Source organism: Panthera onca, chromosome B3, assembly GCF_046562875.1.
Source record: "Panthera onca isolate mPanOnc1 chromosome B3, mPanOnc1 haplotype 2, whole genome shotgun sequence".
In the NCBI taxonomy this organism is placed as follows: Eukaryota; Metazoa; Chordata; class Mammalia; order Carnivora; family Felidae; genus Panthera; species Panthera onca.
In genome coordinates, this window is record NC_138344.1 from 138,199,658 (window position 1) to 138,217,833 (window position 18,176).

Consider the following 18,176-nt stretch of genomic DNA (forward strand, 5'->3'; position numbering starts at 1 on the left):
TTTTGAGAGAGAGAGAGAGAGAGAGAGCGCAATCAGGGGCAGGACAGAGAGAGAGACAGAGAGAGAGAGGGAATCCCAAGCAGGCTCCATGCTGTCCGTACAGAGCCCAATGCGGGGCTCGAACCCAGGAGCCATGAGATCGTGACCTGAGCCGAAGTCAGACGCTTCACCAACCGGGCCACCCAGGCACCCCAAGGATAGAACATTTTTAATCATTAAAGGAAATAACTTTCAAAATTCAACGTGTATTCATTCTACAGGCACTGCTTAAGGAGGTGCGGTCGAAGGTACTGGGGAGATACAAAGACAAATAAGAAAAAGATTATACCCTCAAGGCCCCTGTAGCCCCACAGGAGAGCTAAGGCACACATGAGGAACTCTGATGCAGGACAGAGAATGGCATATTTATCAGACAGGTATCACAAGGGGGATGTGACTTTAAGAGGAGAGGAGTTATTTCTTAGGTTCCAATAAAACTTCATTTATAAACACAGGCGCTACGTTGCCAACCCTCGAATAAGATGAACAGCAAAGTGACATTTTGGCTTAAATGAAAAGAAATGGGACGGAGCCTCGCGAATGACCACATCATACTCAGAAGTACCGTCTGCGGATGTGTGAGATTCCTCAGGAGCTTAGAGCGTTTGATTTCTCTGTTTTAACTGTGCCTACATTTCATCCAGTAGGGAACAGATCAAAACCAGGACCATTGTGTCATCTTTTGAAACAGATTCTTTGAAAGCCTACTTTCTGCATTTTGTCCCTTTGCAAACATTTACAGATGGTGTATAACCGTGCCTTCTGAAATAATTGCACCACTTAAAAATCATAATTAGAGCTAACATGTAATGAATCCTTATTTTGGGTCAGGCTTTGAGAATTGATTTTTCTATATAATGTATTCTTGTAATTAATTTTTTTTTTTTTTCTGAAATGAAACCTGGACATGTTTGGGGGCGTTTGGGTGGCTCAGTTGGTTAAGCGTCTGACTTTGGCTCAGGTCATGATCTCACCGTTCGTGAGTTCAAGCCCGTGTCAGGTTCAGTGCTGACAGCTCAGAGCCTGGAGCCTGCTTTGGATTCTGTGTCTCTGTTTCCCTCTGCGTCTCGCCTGCTCTCTCTCTCTCTCTCTCTCTCTCTCTCTCTCTCTCTCTCCCAAAAATAAACAGACATTAAAAAACTAAAACAAACCTGAACATGTTTGGAAAATTAAGAAGCACAGTAGGGCTTAGAATAAAAAGTTATGATGCCCTGAATACCCTTTCAACTCTATCCCTATACCCCAAGAGAAACCTCGTTTAACCCACTGATGCTTTTTTTCATACATAAAAATACCAGCATTGATGTCCTCTGATTATGAATTTTAGACGTTAACCACTGCCCTCCAGCTGTGACAGATGGGTTTTAGCTCCTCATAGGACCCCCCACACCCTGTTCCTCAAGAGACCATAATCATTTCTCAAACATGGACACTGTATCTCCTTCCATGAGCTTTAAAATGTAGAATGTGTGTTATTGCTTCCTCCTTCATTCTCATAAAGAGATTTAATGTACATTCGTTTGTTTATTTTAAATATAATTTATTGTCAAACTGGTTTCCATACAACACCCAGTGCTCATCCCAACAGGTGCCCTCCTCATTGCCCATCACCCACTTTCCCCTCCCTCCCACCCCCCATCAACCCTCAGTTTATTCTCAGTTTTTAAGAGTCTCTTATGGTTTGGCTCTCTCCCTCTTTTTTTTTTCCCTTCCCCTCCCCCATGGTCTTCTGTTAAGCTTCTCAAGTTCCACATATGAGTGAAAACATATGGTATCTGTCTTTCTTGACTTATTTCACTTAGCATAATACCCTCCAGTTCCATCCAAGTTGTTGCAAATGGCAAGATTTCATGCTTGCTCATTGCCACATAGTATTCCATGGTATATATAAACCACATCTTCTTTATCCATTCATCAGTTGATGGACATTTAGGCTCTTTCCATAATTTGGCTATTGTTGAAAGTGCTGCTATAAACATTGGGGTCCAAGTGCCCCTATGCATCAGCACTCCTGCCTGTATCCCTCCGGTAAATTCCTAGCAGTGCTATTGCTGGGTCATAGGGTAGATCTATTTTTAATTTTTTGTGGAACCTCCACACTATTTTCCAGACCGGCTGCACCAGTTTGCATTCCCACCAACAGTGCAAGAGGGTTCCAGTTTCTCCACATCCTCGCCAGCATCTATAGTCTCCTGAGTTGTTCATTTTAGCCACTCTGACTGGCGTGAGGTGGTATCTCAGTGTAGTTTTGATTTCTATTTCCCCGATGATGAATAATGTTGAGCATCTTTTCATGTCTGTTGGCCATCTGGATGTCTTCTTTGGAAAAGTGTCTATTCGTGTCTTCTGCCCATTTCTTCACTGGATTATTTGTTTTTTGGGTGTGGAGTTTGGTGAGTTCTTTATATAGATTTTAGATACTAGTCCTTTATCCGCTATGTCACTTGCAAATATCTTTTCCCATTCCGTTGGTTGCCTTTTAGTTTTGTTGATTGTGTCCTTTGTGGTGCAGAAGCTTTTTATCTTCATGAGGTCCCAATAGTTCATTTTTGCTTTTAATTCCCTTGCCTTTGGAGATGTGTCAAGTAAGAAATTGCTGCGGCTGAGGTCAGAGAGGTTTTTTTTCCTGCTTTCTCCTTGAGGGTTTTGATGGCTTCCTGTCTAACATTCAAGTCCTTTATCCATTTGAGTTTATTTTTGTGAATGGTGTAAGAAAGTGGTCTAGTTTCATTCTTCTGCATATTGCTGTCCAGTTCTCCCAGCACCATTTGTTAAAGAGACTGTCTTTGGGGCGCCTGGGTGGCTCAGTCGGTTAAGCGGCCGACTTCGGCCATGATCTCACAGCCCGTGAGTTCGAGCCCCGCGTCGGGCTCTGTGCTGACAGCTCGGAGCCTGGAGCCTGTTTCAGATTCTGTGTCTCCCTCTCTCTGACCCTCCCCCATTCATGCTCTGTCTCTCTCTGTCTCTAAAATAAATAAACGTTAAAAAAAAAAAAAGTAAAAAAAAAAAAGAGACTGTCTTTTTTCCATTGGATATTCTTTCCTGCTTTGTCAAAGATTAGTTGGCCAAATTTGGGGGTCCAATTCTGGAGTCTCTACTCTATTCCATTGGTCTGTGTCTGTTTTTGTGCCAATACCATACTGTCTTGATGATTACAGGTTTGCAGTAGAGGCTAAAGTCCAGGATTGTGATGCCTCCCACTTTTTCTTCTTCAGTATTACTTTGGCTATTCGGGGGTCTTTTGTAGTTCCATACAAATTTTAAGATTGTTTGTTCTAGCTTTGAGAACAATGCTGGTGCAATTTTGACTGGTATTGCATTGAATGTGTAGATTGCTTTGGGTAGTATTGACATTTTAACAATGTTTATTTATTTCTGAGACAGAGACAGAGCATGAGTGGGGGAGGGGCAGAGAGAGAGGGAGACACAGAATAGGAAGCAGACTCCAGGCTCTGAGCTGTCAGCACAGAGCCTGACATGGGCTCGAACTCACCAACTGTGAGATCATGACCTGAGCCGAAGTTGGATGCTTAACCGACCGAGCTACCAGGCGCCCCAAGAGATTTAAATAATTAAGAAAATGTTACTTCTCTGTTTTCTGGAAAGGTTTTAGCTGTGCTGCCAGGCTTCTGAGATACAGAGTGTTCATGTCTGCAAGAAAGGACAGTCAGAGGCCTCCAGTCTGCCATCAACGTCACCTGGGGGGGATGGGGTCAGTGGGGCTTTGAGAATTTTGTCATTTTACCTGATGTGCATATTCTTAGATTTGGGACCTGTTTTCCACTTGGGTTTTTTTTTTTTTTTTTTTGTATGTTTGTTAGTTTTGCGTGTGTTTGCAATGAATATATATTACTTCTTAATAATGTTTTATTAAGTAATTTTAAAATGTCTCAATATAAAAAGATTCTCCTACCTTGCCTTTCAGAGGAAGGCAAAATGACACAGGAAAAGGGAATAAAGTATTAGAAATGAGAGAAAACATTTGCATATAAGGGTAAAGTGGGGGCGCCTGGGTGGTTCAGTCACCCAGAGCATCGAACTCTTGATCTCAGAGTCATGAGTTCAAGCCCCACACTGGGAGTGCAGCCTACTTAAAAAAAAGCGGGGGCGGGGGGGCGGAATAAAATGTGCTTGTTCACCAGTGAAAAAGCAGATTATTTTAGACCCATTAAAATAATCATAAATGAAAGGCTAACCCACTTCGAGGATGTCTAAGTGTGCCAGGGAGTCACAAAATAGGCCAGCCGAAAGCACAGGAGGACAGAAAGGGTAAAAGGGCAAAATTAAATTGAAGCGGCAATTTTTGTTAATAGAATGAAAATGGAAACTAAAGTGAACACTTGAGTCAGGGATTAATATGTGGACACAGTGTTCTCCTACTTAATTCTGTAACGTTGTCTCACCTCGGGCTCAGAATCCGCACGTTTATTAGATTCAGGATATCAGCACTTTATTGTTTCGCTTCTTTAGGGAATCAGCTCATGAGACTAAAAATGTACCATGACAACCGTGTCACTTAGATCCTCTGACAGTGTAACGAGACCTCCCTTTAGCAGATTTCTTTCCTTCTGGAAAATTCTACTTCACGAAAAATATTTTAGCAGCATCCCATGCTCAAAGTATTTAAGAGGTTCAATGCTTAAATGTGCAGAGAGCCCCCCTGGGGAGGGACAAAGCCTTCAGAAATCAAATGTTTACCTTTCCACCCACCACTGTTCTAAATTCGGATTCCTACAGAGCGTTCCCACTCAGCTAGTCCTGCTGAACCAAAGGCCCTCCAGCCATGGCCCACAGCACCTGCTGCATGGGCCGCCCTCCCCCCGGCCAGGTAGAGTGGGAAGGGTGGGCACACCCCAAATTGCTTCCTTCCACAAGGGCGCAAGCTACACAGGAATGCTTTGTGTGTGATCAGAAGGGGGCCTTGCCTTTTGACTGGGGGCCCTCGCAACCCTCAGACCTAACCTTGATGGGGCTTCCTGCTCCGTTCTCCACGCAGCTGGCTGGCTCTGGGACCTAGTGGGGAGAGCACAGGCCTTGCAAGCAGGCTGCTTGGATCGGACCCCGCCCAGCCCTCTTCCATGACTCTGGGCAAACCGCACCTCTGTTCCCCCATCTGTAAGACAGAGTTGATAGTAATACCTATCTCGTAATGGTAAGGATTCGGTAAAGCTCGTGAACTGTTCCAATCGAACCAGCTATGATCCTTACTACCACTGGCACTCCATGAAAGTGAAAGCACGTTGCTAGAGGCCAGGAGACAGGAACGGGGGTTCAGGTTGTAAGCTGGGCTCAGAAGAGGTCAGGTGGCTGGAGGGAGAATGCCAAGAACATGCTAGGGACATGTGGGGGCGGAGGGGGGGACAGGCCAGTGGAGCAGAGAGGTGGCACTTGTCTTAACGTGCTCCCTGAAAAAAGGAGTAATCTCAAGTCCCACACATGATTTGGAAAACCAGGTCTTTGTGGATCTGAATAACTGTCCTGCCCTTTGGCCCCACAGCACTGAATGAAGAAGTCAGCCACTTCGAGAAGCGAAAGCTATTTATTTTGGTATCCACGGTGATGACCTGGGCACGCTCCAAACTCCTGGACCCCGTAAGTAGAGCACTAGCTTTTCCTTTCTGCGACATCCCACCCTTGAGACGCCCTGATGTGTGTATGGAGAGAACTTTCTCTAGGGCACTGTGTCTTCTTACACACTCCTGAAGCCCATCCCGGAATAAGCGTTCAACGGAAATCACGGACCCCAGGCACGCTGAATTCTAAGGGGCCTTGTTGTGCTATGTGCCCCTGAGAAAGGAAAAGGAAACTCTACAAATGACACTCAACCATAACCATGCTTACGTATCGCTTACACTTCTTGTTTGAAGAAGCTCTTTCAGACTTAGACCTGTGTTTCTGCCCCATACCTTCTTGCGACGGAAAGGGGAATATAAGCAACATGCCGTTGTGATAACAACCCCCAACTTGTTCATATTCAGAGTCCAGACGTCTGACTCACGCCTCCCTTCTTTGTCCGCACGGTAACTCAGTATGAACCCTGCCTCGCGGCATTTATTTCCTTTTCTGTGAAGCCCATAGTTCTTACTTCGCAAGAAAATGTGAAGCCACAGCCACTCTCCCAGGGGCTGCTTGTTTTCTTTACAGATACCAGGTTTACATTCGCGGCTCTGCCCCAGTGCCTTTGTGGCATGAACTGCCTTTTAGTTTCAGCGCCGAATCACGACGTGATCTTTTAAAGAGACATTTAGGAAGGCAATTAAATGATCACATGCGGTACCTAATTCCATCTGGAAGGATGCTAGTATGAACAGCTGTGCTCAAGGTCACCCTCAGGCACCAGCAAGGACAGAGTCAATGTTCCTGGCTGAGAACGGCTGTAATCAGCCGTTGATCCCGAGGCGCACCCTAACGTCAGAGATGTCAGGATGTCAGGGGGAAATGCACACGTTAGAATCAGTGGGATACATTACCTATAACAAGGAGATATTTAGGGATTTATCACACGTCGCCTCAAAGGCCATTTGTTTGTTTAACTGTCTCTCCCTTGGTGAAACAGGACATGCTTGACGTAGGGCCCTGAGGGTTTCAGTCCTTTTCTGAAAAGTAAAGTTCGCTCACCCACTCCATTTGGTGGCCCCCACCTCAAGGGCCAAGCCAGTCGTTGGACCCTGTCGTGGTTCTTTCCCTCAGCATGTCCAGCGAAGGGTCTGTTACAACACAATTATTGGTCAGTCGACTGGCTGCAGGCCTGGTTGACCGTGCTCAATGAGTGAGAAACCGCTCGTACTGACTTAAGCAAAACGGAAATGTATTGACTCATAGCTGGTAAGTCCAATGGTGGACTTCAGGCACAGCTGGAACTGGAGGCTTAAACACAATGTCTTCAGACCTCGCTATGCTCTTTCTCTCTTCCGTGGCTTCTTTGGTCCTGAGTAGGCTTTGCTCTCACATAAGCTCCCCTCCCGTTGGGCCCCAGCAGCTCCCAGGCTTACGTCCCCTGGAGCTTCAATTCTCTTTTCCACTTCCGTTTTGTCTCATCCCAGGTCTTGAGCCTCAACCTGAGCCGGCCACAGTGGCCAGGGGAACACAGAACTCGGGGTGGGCAGGCCTGGGGTTCTATACTCACTTCTAGAGGTGGGGGTGACTGGCCCCCAAACTACAGGGGCTGAGAGCAGAGAAGAGATGGGTCCTCCAAAGAAAATAGGGGGAAATGGCTGCTGCGTTAGTTCCTATGCCCTGTGGCACGTCCCCATCCTCCCATTATGGCTCTAACTTATATGTCCGTAAACAGCTCATGATGGACTGACGTGAGGCTTATTAAGGTATAAGGTACATAGAGTACCCATCACCCTCTTCCTCGCACAGTTCTGTGAGTTTTGACAAATGCATATGGTTGTGTAACCACCACAGCAACCAAGATAGAGGACATCTCCATCACCCCCCAAAATTGTCTACCTTGCACCATACAAAAGCTCAGTTCCAGATGGATCTCATTTTTTGAGAAATATTAATAGAATCTACACAGGGAGTCTCTTAAACAGGACCTAGTAACGCTAAATATGAAAATAAAATGAATAAATTCAATTGCAATGAAGTGAATGAGGCATTTATGGATGAAATGATGCTATGTGTGAGATTTCCTTCGAAATCATCCAGTGGATGAAGAGGTAGATGGGGGTGGAGAGGAAACCAGTTTTGCTATGTAGGAATCTGAATCATCACACAGACCCCAATCGAAGGGTGTTCTATTCAATAACTGGCCTATATTCTTTAAAGATGGCAATGAGAGGGAAAATTGAAACACTGTTCCAAATAAAGACGATTGAGACATGGCGGCTCAGGGCCAAACGTGATCCTGGATTGGAGTCTGTACCAGAGGAAGAGTGCTATAAAGAACATTACTGGGACGGTTGACAAAGTTGGGGCATGGACTGTAGATTGGATAAAATTATCCTATCAGTATGATTTCCTGAATTTTGTCACTGTACTCCGGTTTCATAGGAGAATGTTCTTAGGAGATACACACTGAAAAGTAAAGAGAAAAGGGGTGCGGTGTATGCAATCTGCTCTCAAATGGTTCAGAAAGAAATAAATAATTTTAATAATTAAAAGCAAAATCTTCACCCAGCCCAGCAAATCCCTCCACAAGGCAGGAGAGAAAAGAAATAGCTTTATTATGGAACAAGCATTAAAATGGAAGGTCATGCTTGGCGTAGGCGATCCGCTAAGAGGTTGCAAACGTAGAAGGAAATCTCACCTTTTTCTAGAGTCAAGCAGATACAATCCATTGCATACATGTTTCCTGGTCAACAACAATTAGCTCTTGAGTGAGAGGCCTTGACATCACCATCTGTCACAAATAGTTTGTCTCAGAGTCACCTAGTAATTTGGGTGGCCATCTGTGTTAACTAATTGGCTTTATCCAGAGGAAAAACAAACCTTTCGTAGCTTTATGACAGGAGGTAGTTTCGGAGCTTAGAGCAAGGCTTCCAGCAAAGTGAGGCTCCTACCTGCCCACCAAAACTGGAAGACAGGGGTCCTCTCTCCGCTGACGTTTACGTTACAATTTTTTAAAATTTATCTATTTTGAGAGAGACAGAGACAGCATGAGTTGGGGAGGGGCAGAGAGAGAGGGAGGCAGAGAATCCCAAGCAGGCTCTGCGTTGTCAGTGTGGAGCCCGACTCAGCTGGATCCCATGACCTGAGGCAAAGTTAAGAGTCAGATGTGCTTAACCCACTGAGCCACCCAGGTGCCCCAGGGAAAGTTTCTCTCTTATTAATATAGAACATATGACAAGTGTCCCAGATGAATGAGTACGTGTCCTCCCAACTCTGATTTGAGACCCAGACTCCTTCCATTGGATGGCTTGACCATCTCCCAGAACGGCCTCTAGAGTCATAATGCAAATCTATATCAAGCCAGGGAGCCCCCCTGGGGAGAAGTCACAAAAGATCATGCTTGGGGGAACCTTTGCAAGCCAGGCCTGAAGACATGTGCGTCCCTTCTCTAAATCCCTTAGGCTAAAACCCAGTCACATGGCCACACCCAACCGCAAGAGAGCCTGGGAGGTGTAATCTCACTTTGTGCCCAGGAAAATCAGGGTGGTCTGGTCTTTGGCACAGAGAGAAGTCTGCCGGGAGACCTCTGGGAAGGGCTCATCTCTGATAAAGAGAGCCTTCAAGGAAGATGCAACCTTCTTCCCTCTGGGAATATTATTGACTGTGGATATGACACTTGGGATTGCTGTTGCCAGTGTTGCTTATAAGCCTGAAGAGGAGGGCCACACAGTGAGTAAGGTAGAGCTCAGAGGGCATCAGAGGAGCAGAGAGGCCCATCACGGGGCACCTGGAGCTACCGGGTTTTTGAATGTTATTTATCGGAGGTCATGAATCCCATCAGTGTTGGGGCCATTTTGAATTTGACTTTCTGTTACTTGTAGCCAAAAGCAACCAAACGGACATAAAACTGTATAAAGAGCATTTTTATTTATTTTATTTTTTTAATATATGAAATTTATTGTCAAATTGGTTTCCATACAACACCCAGTGCTCATCCCAAAAGGTGCCCTCCTCAATACCCATCACCCATCCTCCCCTCCCTCCCACCCCCATCAACCCTCAGTTTGTTCTCAGTTTTTAAGAGTCTCTTATGCTTTGGCTCTCTCCCACTCTAACCTCTTTTTTTTTTTTTTCCCTTCCCCTCCCCCATGGGTTTCTGTTAAGTTTCTCAGGATCCACATAAGAGTGAAACCATATGGTATCTGTCTTTCTCTGTATGGCTTATTTCACTTAGCATCACACTCTCCAGTTCCATCCACGTTGCTACAAAAGGCCATATTTCATTCTTTCTCATTGCCATGTAGTATTCCATTGTGTATATAAACCACAATTTCTTTATCCATTCATCAGTTGATGGACATTTGGGCTCTTTCCATAATTTGGCTATTGTTGAGAGTGCGGCTAGAAACATTGGGGTACAAGTGCCCCTATGCATCAGTACTCCTGTATCCCTTGGGTAAATTCCTAGCAGTGCTATTGCTGGGTCATAGGGTAGGTCTATTTTAAATTTTCTGAGGAACCTCCACACTGCTTTCCAGAGCCGCTGCACCAATTTGAATTCCCACCAACAGTGCAAGAGGGTTCCCATTTCTCCACATCCTCTCTAGCATCTATAGTCTCCTGATTTGTTCATTTTGGCCACTCTGACTGGCGTGAGGTGATATCTGAGTGTGGTTTTGATTTGTATTTCCCTGATAAGGAGCGACGTTGAACATCTTTTCATGTGCCTGTTGGCCATCCGGATGTCTTCTTTAGAGAAGTGTCTATTCATGTTTTCTGCCCATTTCTTCACTGGGTTATTTGTTTTTCGGGTGTGGAGTTTGGTGAGCTCTTTATAGATTTTGGATACTAGCCCTTTGTCCGATATGTCATTTGCAAATATCTTTTCCCATTCCGTTGGTTGCCTTTTAGTTTTGTTGGTTGTTTCCTTTGCTGTGCAGAAGCTTTTTATCTTCATAAGGTCCCAATAATTCACGTTTGCTTTTAATTCCCTTGCCTTTGGGGATGTGTCGAGTAAGAGATTGCTACAGCTGAGGTCAGAGAGATCTTTTCCTGCTTTCTCCTCTAAGGTTTTGATGGTTTCCTGTCTCACATTCAGGTCCTTTATCCATTTTGAGTTTATTTTTGTGAATGGTGTGAGAAAGTGGTCTAGTTTCAACCTTCTGCATGTTGCTGTCCCGTTCTCCCAGCACCATTTGTTAAAGAGACTGTCTTTTTTCCATTGGATGTTCTTTCCTGCTTTGTCAAAGATGAGTTGGCCATACGTTTGTGGGTCTAGTTCTGGGGTTTCTATTCTATTCCATTGGTCTATGTGTCTGTTTTTGTGCCAATACCATGCTGTCTTGATGATTACAGCTTTGTAGTAGAGGCTAAAGTCTATAAAGAACGTTTTTAATACAAAAGAATTGTAAATACAGTAGAATATTTTCATTTGTATTTATTTTGACAAGTGGGAAAATCTTAATGTTTATGGGGCTTTCTTCTTTAGTATCTATTTTATTTTATTTTATTTTATTTTATTTTATTTTATTTTATTTTGTTTTATTTTAAGTTTAGTTATTTATTTTGAGAGAGCAAGAGAGTGGGAGAGGAGCAGAGGGAGGGAAAGACAGAAACCCCAAGCAGGCTTTGCACTGTCAGCATGGAGCCCGATGCGGGGCTCGATCTCACAAACCTGAGCCAAAATCAAGAGTCCAATGGTCAACCAGCTGAGCCACCCAGGTGCCCCAGTATCTGTTTTAAAAGTATAGCTATGTGTTTGCTTTTTTTTATGTGTGAGTTAAGAGGGGTGAACTTTACTCAACCAAATAATCCAGAGGAAGAAACTGGTGCATTCTGATAGTCACACGGAATAACCAGCTGGGAAAAGGAGTCCAGCAGGTGGGTAGTCCACACAAGCAGTGAAACACAATGACCAACTAAAGAGTGGGTCCAACGCCATATTCCAAGACAACAGATTTCACCCAATATCCTATACAAAAAGGGGGAGATCACTCTGCAGAGTCAGCTTTTCACCTCCTGGAAGGACGAAGCCTCTAAACAAGCTTATTGATTGCAGTGAGATGCCCAGGAGACAGGCTACGTTTCCAGAAATGCTACCAGACATCGATATGTATCAATTATAGGATAATGGATATAATGCCAACCCAAAGTCGACTCGTCATCGATTGGAAAAGCAGAGATGCAAATAGTTGCAAGGATCTAAAACCTATATGAAAGATACAGGTTATCTATCTATATATAAAATATATAGAGATATTAAAATATATTTTACTGGTGTATTTGTAACACGTGACATTTAAGGACTAGAAGGAACACAGTCAGATGATAGTAGCAAAGGTTCATAATGTGAAAGCCAGGTCTCTGTCCCAACCAGGAATTGGGAGGACAACTCAGAAGCTGAAGCCCAGGTTGGTTGACATTCATGGGCTACCGTGCAGCTGGCCAGGGAGGGGGTGATCTTGCTTGTCCATCAGTCCCAGTCTCAGAATGTTAAGGACGAGTTTGACTGGCCATCAAAACCTGAGCACCAGGGATGTGACCGTCTCTGCGGTAGCTGTGAGGACTGAAGGAAAGACAAATTCTACTAGAAGAGGGGTGCTGGGCACTCAGTCACAGGGAGCAGGAGAGTCCATGAGGCAGGCTGGCCACCCTATCATGACAGTCTGGGGCCATAGGGATGCCGGGACTCCATTCATCCCGGAGGGAAAGCTGATAGTGAGTAGGATGGCCAGATTTAACAAATACAAGTACAGGATGCCCGGTTAAATTCCAATTTCGTGTAAATGGTGAGTAATGTTTAGCCTAAGTCTATCCCGTGAGATATCTAAGACATATTTACACTAAAAACTCTTTGGTGGTTTATCTGAAATTCAAATTTAGCTGGGTGCCCTGTAGTTCTTCTAGCGACCCTTTATGTGAGCCACTGGACATGCTTTAGAGGTCAGCTTATCCCGTAACATGCACTCATTGAGTGCCTACCATGGACCCAGAATTGTTCCCCTTGAACACTAACTCTCTCCCCGTCTTACTCCCCATGCCAAAACCCCCAATCCACCTGCCCTAGCCTCACTCCCTTCCCCCCACCCAACAACCCATCGTACATCCTGTTAACTCATCACCCAAAATGTGTCATAATCCATCTTGCTTTCTTTGTATCCATGGCGATGTCCTAGACCAAGCCTCAGCCGTTACCACCTTCCATTGTGAAAGCATCCCGGGAACTGGTGCCTCCGTCACCTCCTTCCAATGCAATCTTCAAGGGACAGCCTAAGTGATCTTAAAATATAATTCAGATCATGGCTTAGTGCTGCTTAAAATGCTCAAAACCCTTCAATGGTTCCTTATGCTCTTAGTATAAATCTAAACTCCTCCACATGGCCCACAAGCCCTGGTAAACTGCCTCACCCTCCACCAGTTCCCAGCTTGGTCCCCCATCATTTGGGCCCTTCCTCCCGTTTCTCCAACCTGCCAACAATCGGGGTCCTCAACCCTGTGTTTCTTCCGTTTCTCTGATTCATTCCTTGTAAACTCAGGGCTCAAATGTTTTGGGTTGATTATGTAACTTGGGCCACCGTGAAGTGGTTGAAAGTCTCCTATTGAACAATGTGTTTTAAAAATCCCCCTCCAGGAGTGCCTGGGTGGGTGAGTCCATTAAGCTTCAGGTCACGATCTCACGGTTCGTGAGTTCGAGCCCCGTGTCGGGCTCTGTGCTAACAGCGTGGAGCCTGCTTGGGATTCTCTCTCTCTCCTTCTCTCTGCCCCTCCTCCACTCTCCCTATCTCAAAAGTAGATAAAATAAGCATTTGAAAAAATAAAAAAATAAAATCCTCATCCAACTACTAGGACCTCTAAATCTGGATGGATTTAGAGAAGCCACTCTGTACCATGGGTCTCAGTCTCCTCCTTTGAGTCTCTGTAAGTTTCCATTTTGTGGTTCTGGAAGAATCCTTCCATGCGACTGGGCATGAGGGTGAGCTGTGGGAGGACTGGATACAATGTACAGCCCAGCAGACTGCCAAGAAATATTTTTCATCCCTGATTCGCAATGCAAATTGATATTTCACCTTATCTGATGAAGCCTGACATAGAAATTTGCACATGGAATGGTCTTATGAGGTTGATTCAAGGGGAAAGGGCAATGTGGAAGAGAAAGAAAAACCCATGATTTAGATTAAAACATGAAACTATGTAAGTTGCAAGAACTATTAAGAAATGGGTTATCGAGGGGCGCCTGGGTGGCTCAGTTGGTTAAGCATCTGACTTCGGCTCAGGTCATGATCTTGTGGTTCGTAAGTTTAAGCCCCGTGTCGGGCTCTGTGCAGACAGCTCGGAGCCTGGAACCTACTTCCGGTTCTGTGTCTCTCTCTCTGCCCCTTCCCTGCTTGCACTCTCTTTCTCTCTCTCTCTCTCTCAAAAATAAATAAACATTAAAAAATAATTTAAAAAAATCAAAGAAATGGGTTACCGAAGGTCTTGATGGAATCCCAGAGACAACCTGACGCTGTCTCTACAAAATAAAAGAAAGACATTTGAATTTTTATTTTGTTTCAATTAAGTATAAATGATAAAATTTGGCCAGCTAAAGCATTTTCAAGGAAGTCAAATCACTGTAAAAATAAGCAGTAACTTTTCAGATGCTTTATTTGAGCTCTTTGGAACATAGCCGAGCCAGCATCTGGGGCTTAGATGTTTTATGTAGCTCTTAAGTTTCACCCATCCAATCTGGATTTTTTTCTTTCACAGGATGATTCTGAGATCCCGTTTACTGAGGAGGATTATCGAAGAAGAAAGCAACATCCTAATTTTCTGGACCACATCAATGCCGAAAAAATGGTTCTCAAATTTGGAAAAAATGTAGGTCTGGAGTAGTAAGGCATTTAGGGTAAGAGAAGTCCTTTCTGAGGCAGCGCTCAACGCACGTGGCCGGGACTGTTCTCCGTGCCTTATGGACATCATTTCAGCTCGTTAAATGCCTCTTTCCTTGCCCTCTCACCCACAGGTCTCTGAGCTTCAGGCTCATCCCAAGATGAGCCTTACTTCTGGTTCTGGCTTTCGTCCAGTCCACTAAGTTGAGAGCCTTGTGTTAGGCCCCAGCAGAGCTCAAGCCCTTATCCACTAAGGTGTGGGTCCAAAGAGTCCCTGAGCCCAGAAGAGGCAAATAACTCAGAGCTGGAGTGGGGAAGAGGGGAGCCACATTTCCCCTCGTTCCAGAATCTATCTCATTTGTTTCTTATAACCGAAAAGTGCCTATTAACCTCCCCTCACAAATAAGTCGGAGAGGACATCCGGCAGTTAAATAAGTGGCCCAAGTTCACACAACTGGGATTTGCTGAGCACCGTTCTGCGCGCACGATTCTTGGCCTTGTCTGATCCACTCCTTACAACAACGGTCTTGAATCTGTACATAATTATCCCCATTTCCCAGATGCGGGCACTTCAGGAAAGAGGCGTCAAGTGGTACAGCTGTGGTTCAGAACTAGATCCATCAGACTGTGGGGTTTATTTATTTTTTCTTGATTTCAAAGCTCAGTCTTTCAGTAGAGTTGATCTTGACACAGGCCTGGCCACCAGTTATTAAGATCGACCCATAGCTGAGAAACTCTTGTAAATAATAACACTTCTTAGCCTTCTGTTGCAGCAAAATTTATCATTTGGAGATATATATATATATATATATATATATATATATATATATACTATAAAACTATTATATTTCCTATCTTTTGTCAAAATAGATGGTAGGAGTGCCTTGGTGATGAATAAGTTTACTACACCTAAGAATTATCAAGGGTTTGCTTACTATGTGCCAGGCACTGTGCTAAATGTTTTACTTCTGGTAATCCTCATGGGTTTACTTCTGGTACATCCTATATAATCCTCAACATTCTGTGAACCAGGTGCTGGTACCTTCATCCTCCTTTAACTTAGGTAGAATTTATATAGAACCCCCAAACTTCTAAAGGTTCCATCCACTATGTTTTTCCCAGGAGCAGAACACCCACAGTAGGGATATGTAACAATGGTTCCAAGGTGACACCTAGTGGGCTCAGAGGATATTACAATGGGAACTTTGTCCCCACCTTCTGTCCTATTAAAACCAAAAAAATAATAATAAAATAATTTTTTTTTTATTCTGGCAAACACCACAAGTATAAAATATTTGAAGAAAATAATATAGGATTCAAAGTTCTAGTCCCTTTTCTGCCATTAATTTATGACCTTAGCTAAGTCATTAACACTTTGGAGTTAAAATAAATGAATAAAGGCACTGGACTAGACAGGTCTAAATTTCTTCCACTTCCAAATCTTGTGAGTATATTATTTTATTGAGCTTTGAGCTTTGCCCCAGGTAGAGAATCCATGATTTCTTTTTTTTAATATTAAAACATTTTTTTAATGTTTATTTATTTTTGAGAGAGAGAGAGAGAGAGAGAGACAGAGAGTGAGTGGGGGAGGAACAGAGAGAGAGGGAGACACAGAATCCAAAACAGGCTCCAGGCTCTGAGCTGTCAGCACGTGACCTGAGCCGAAGTCTGACGCTTAACTGACTGAGCCTCCCAGGTGCCCCAAGAATCCATTATTTCTTGATTATTTATGCCAAATTATGTAGAAGAAAACACACATAAACATAATTGATGTGACTAAAAGTGTAAAATGGAGACATACTATCATTTTAATATCTGTTTTCTTATAGAAACATTAAATTTATTTCATGCTCTAAATAAAACAATCAAAACTTTATTGAAAAGATTTATTCTAGGGGCGCCCGGGTGGCTCAGCTGAGCACCCAGCTCTTGATTTCACCTCAGGTCGTGATCTCACGGTTTGCAGAATCAAGCCCCGAGTCAGGCTCTGTGCTAGGTGGCAACTGCTTGGGATTCATTCTCTCCCTCTGCCCCTCCCCCACCAGCTTGCTCTCTCTTGCTCTCTAAAAATAATTTTTTATTTTTATATAAAATATTTTTATATAAAAATATATTTTAATAGATTTATATTTTAAATATATTTATATTTTATATAAAATACATAATATATATGTATTTATAAAATATATATATAGTATTCCCAGCTTTCTTAATTAGTCTTTACTGAACAATTAATAAAATCAGGTTGATCTGGCCAACTTGGTCATCTCAATGACACTATTTAAAAAAAAATTTTTTTTTTAATTTTAGAGAGAGAAAGAGTGCATGAGCAGGGGAGGGGGAAAAGAGAGAGAGAGAGAGAGAGAGAGAGAGAGAATCTTAAGTAGGCTCCCTGTTCATCTCGGAGTCCGATGTGAGGCCCTGTCCCATGACCCCGGGATCATGACCTGAGCCAAAATCGTGAGTCAGACGCTCAACTGACTGAGCCACCCAGGCGCCTCTCAATGACCCAATTTTAAACCTAGTGCTTTGCATTGGGTCGATTGAACCTTAGAAGTAAACTTTAACCCATTCATTTAACACATGTCCTTTTAGATCCTACTGTGTACCAGGCACCGTGGCTAAGAGCTGGCCTCCCGGCCGTGAACAAGCAGTTAAGGTCTTGGCACTCCTCAGGCTGGTTGTCCGATGCTCTTCTGCTGACCACACCTGCAGCCATCACATTCATTTTTATGTACCACCTAAATATATGTAGTAATATATGTAGTCCCCCCAAAGGCGGACTCCTTTAGTTTTCTGAGACAAAGGGGGAGCCCTGATAATTATACAAGTTGCTTAAATAGTTGTGATTTGCCTAACACTAAACATGGCTTGAACTGGGTGCCTCCATCTTCAAAGGAGTCACACTGATTATTTAGAATATTTTAGGGGCACCTGGGTGGTTCAGTCGGCTCAGCATCAGACTTCGGCTCAGGTCACGATCTCATGGTTTGTGAATTTGAGCCCCGCATCCGGCTCTGTGCTGACAGCTCAGAGCCTGGAGCCTGCTTTGGATTCTGTGTCTCCCTCTCTCTCGCTCTCTCTCTCTGCCCCTCCCTGCTCATGCCTGTTTCTCTCTCAAAAATAAATACACATTAAAAATTTTTTAAAAATATTTTAAAATATTGTTAAAAATACAAGTATATTGACTTTAATTAGTATTTTAAATTAACCAGAATTGCCTATCTTGCAAATTACTTCAATCATTAAGTCGTCCCTGAATACCACTTAATTGTGGGGTATTGTGTACATAGTCCCTGAAAAAATGGTCACCTGTCAGATCTCGATGGCAGTTTATGAAATTTATTGTAATAATTTGTTTACCACACTGACTTTTGATGCTTGTATTCTCTGGCGAACCCAAGTTGCTCATGATAATTTTTTAATAAAAAATATTTCCAGGGCTGCTTGACTGACTCAGTCAGTAGAGCATGAATAACTCTTGACCTCAGGGTTGTGAGATCAAGCCCTACATTGGATGTAGAGCTCACTTAAAAAAAAAAAAAAGTTTCTGGATTTGCTTTGATAATGCCATATTGGAGATTTTTGCACTTAGATTCAAGATGATAAGTGAAAATGGCTTATAGTCTGCCTTTGTCATACTGTCTCTTTCCTGTTTTAGTTTCCTGGTTTTACTATTCCCATACAAATTGAAAACAAAATTTACTGTTC

General features: G+C 43.5%; 1 protein-coding gene across 1 annotated transcript in view; it reads left to right on the forward strand.

Annotated features, from left to right (window-relative positions):
• The window catches only part of AK7 (adenylate kinase 7), a 72,781-nt gene that overhangs the window by 11,055 nt on the left and 43,550 nt on the right, over window positions 1–18,176 (forward strand). The window contains exons 5-6 of the mRNA XM_078447655.2: window positions 5,537–5,631; window positions 14,344–14,454. Coding sequence (XP_078303781.2) covers window positions 5,537–5,631; window positions 14,344–14,454 — 206 coding nt within the window. The remainder of the gene's footprint in view (window positions 1–5,536; window positions 5,632–14,343; window positions 14,455–18,176) is intronic.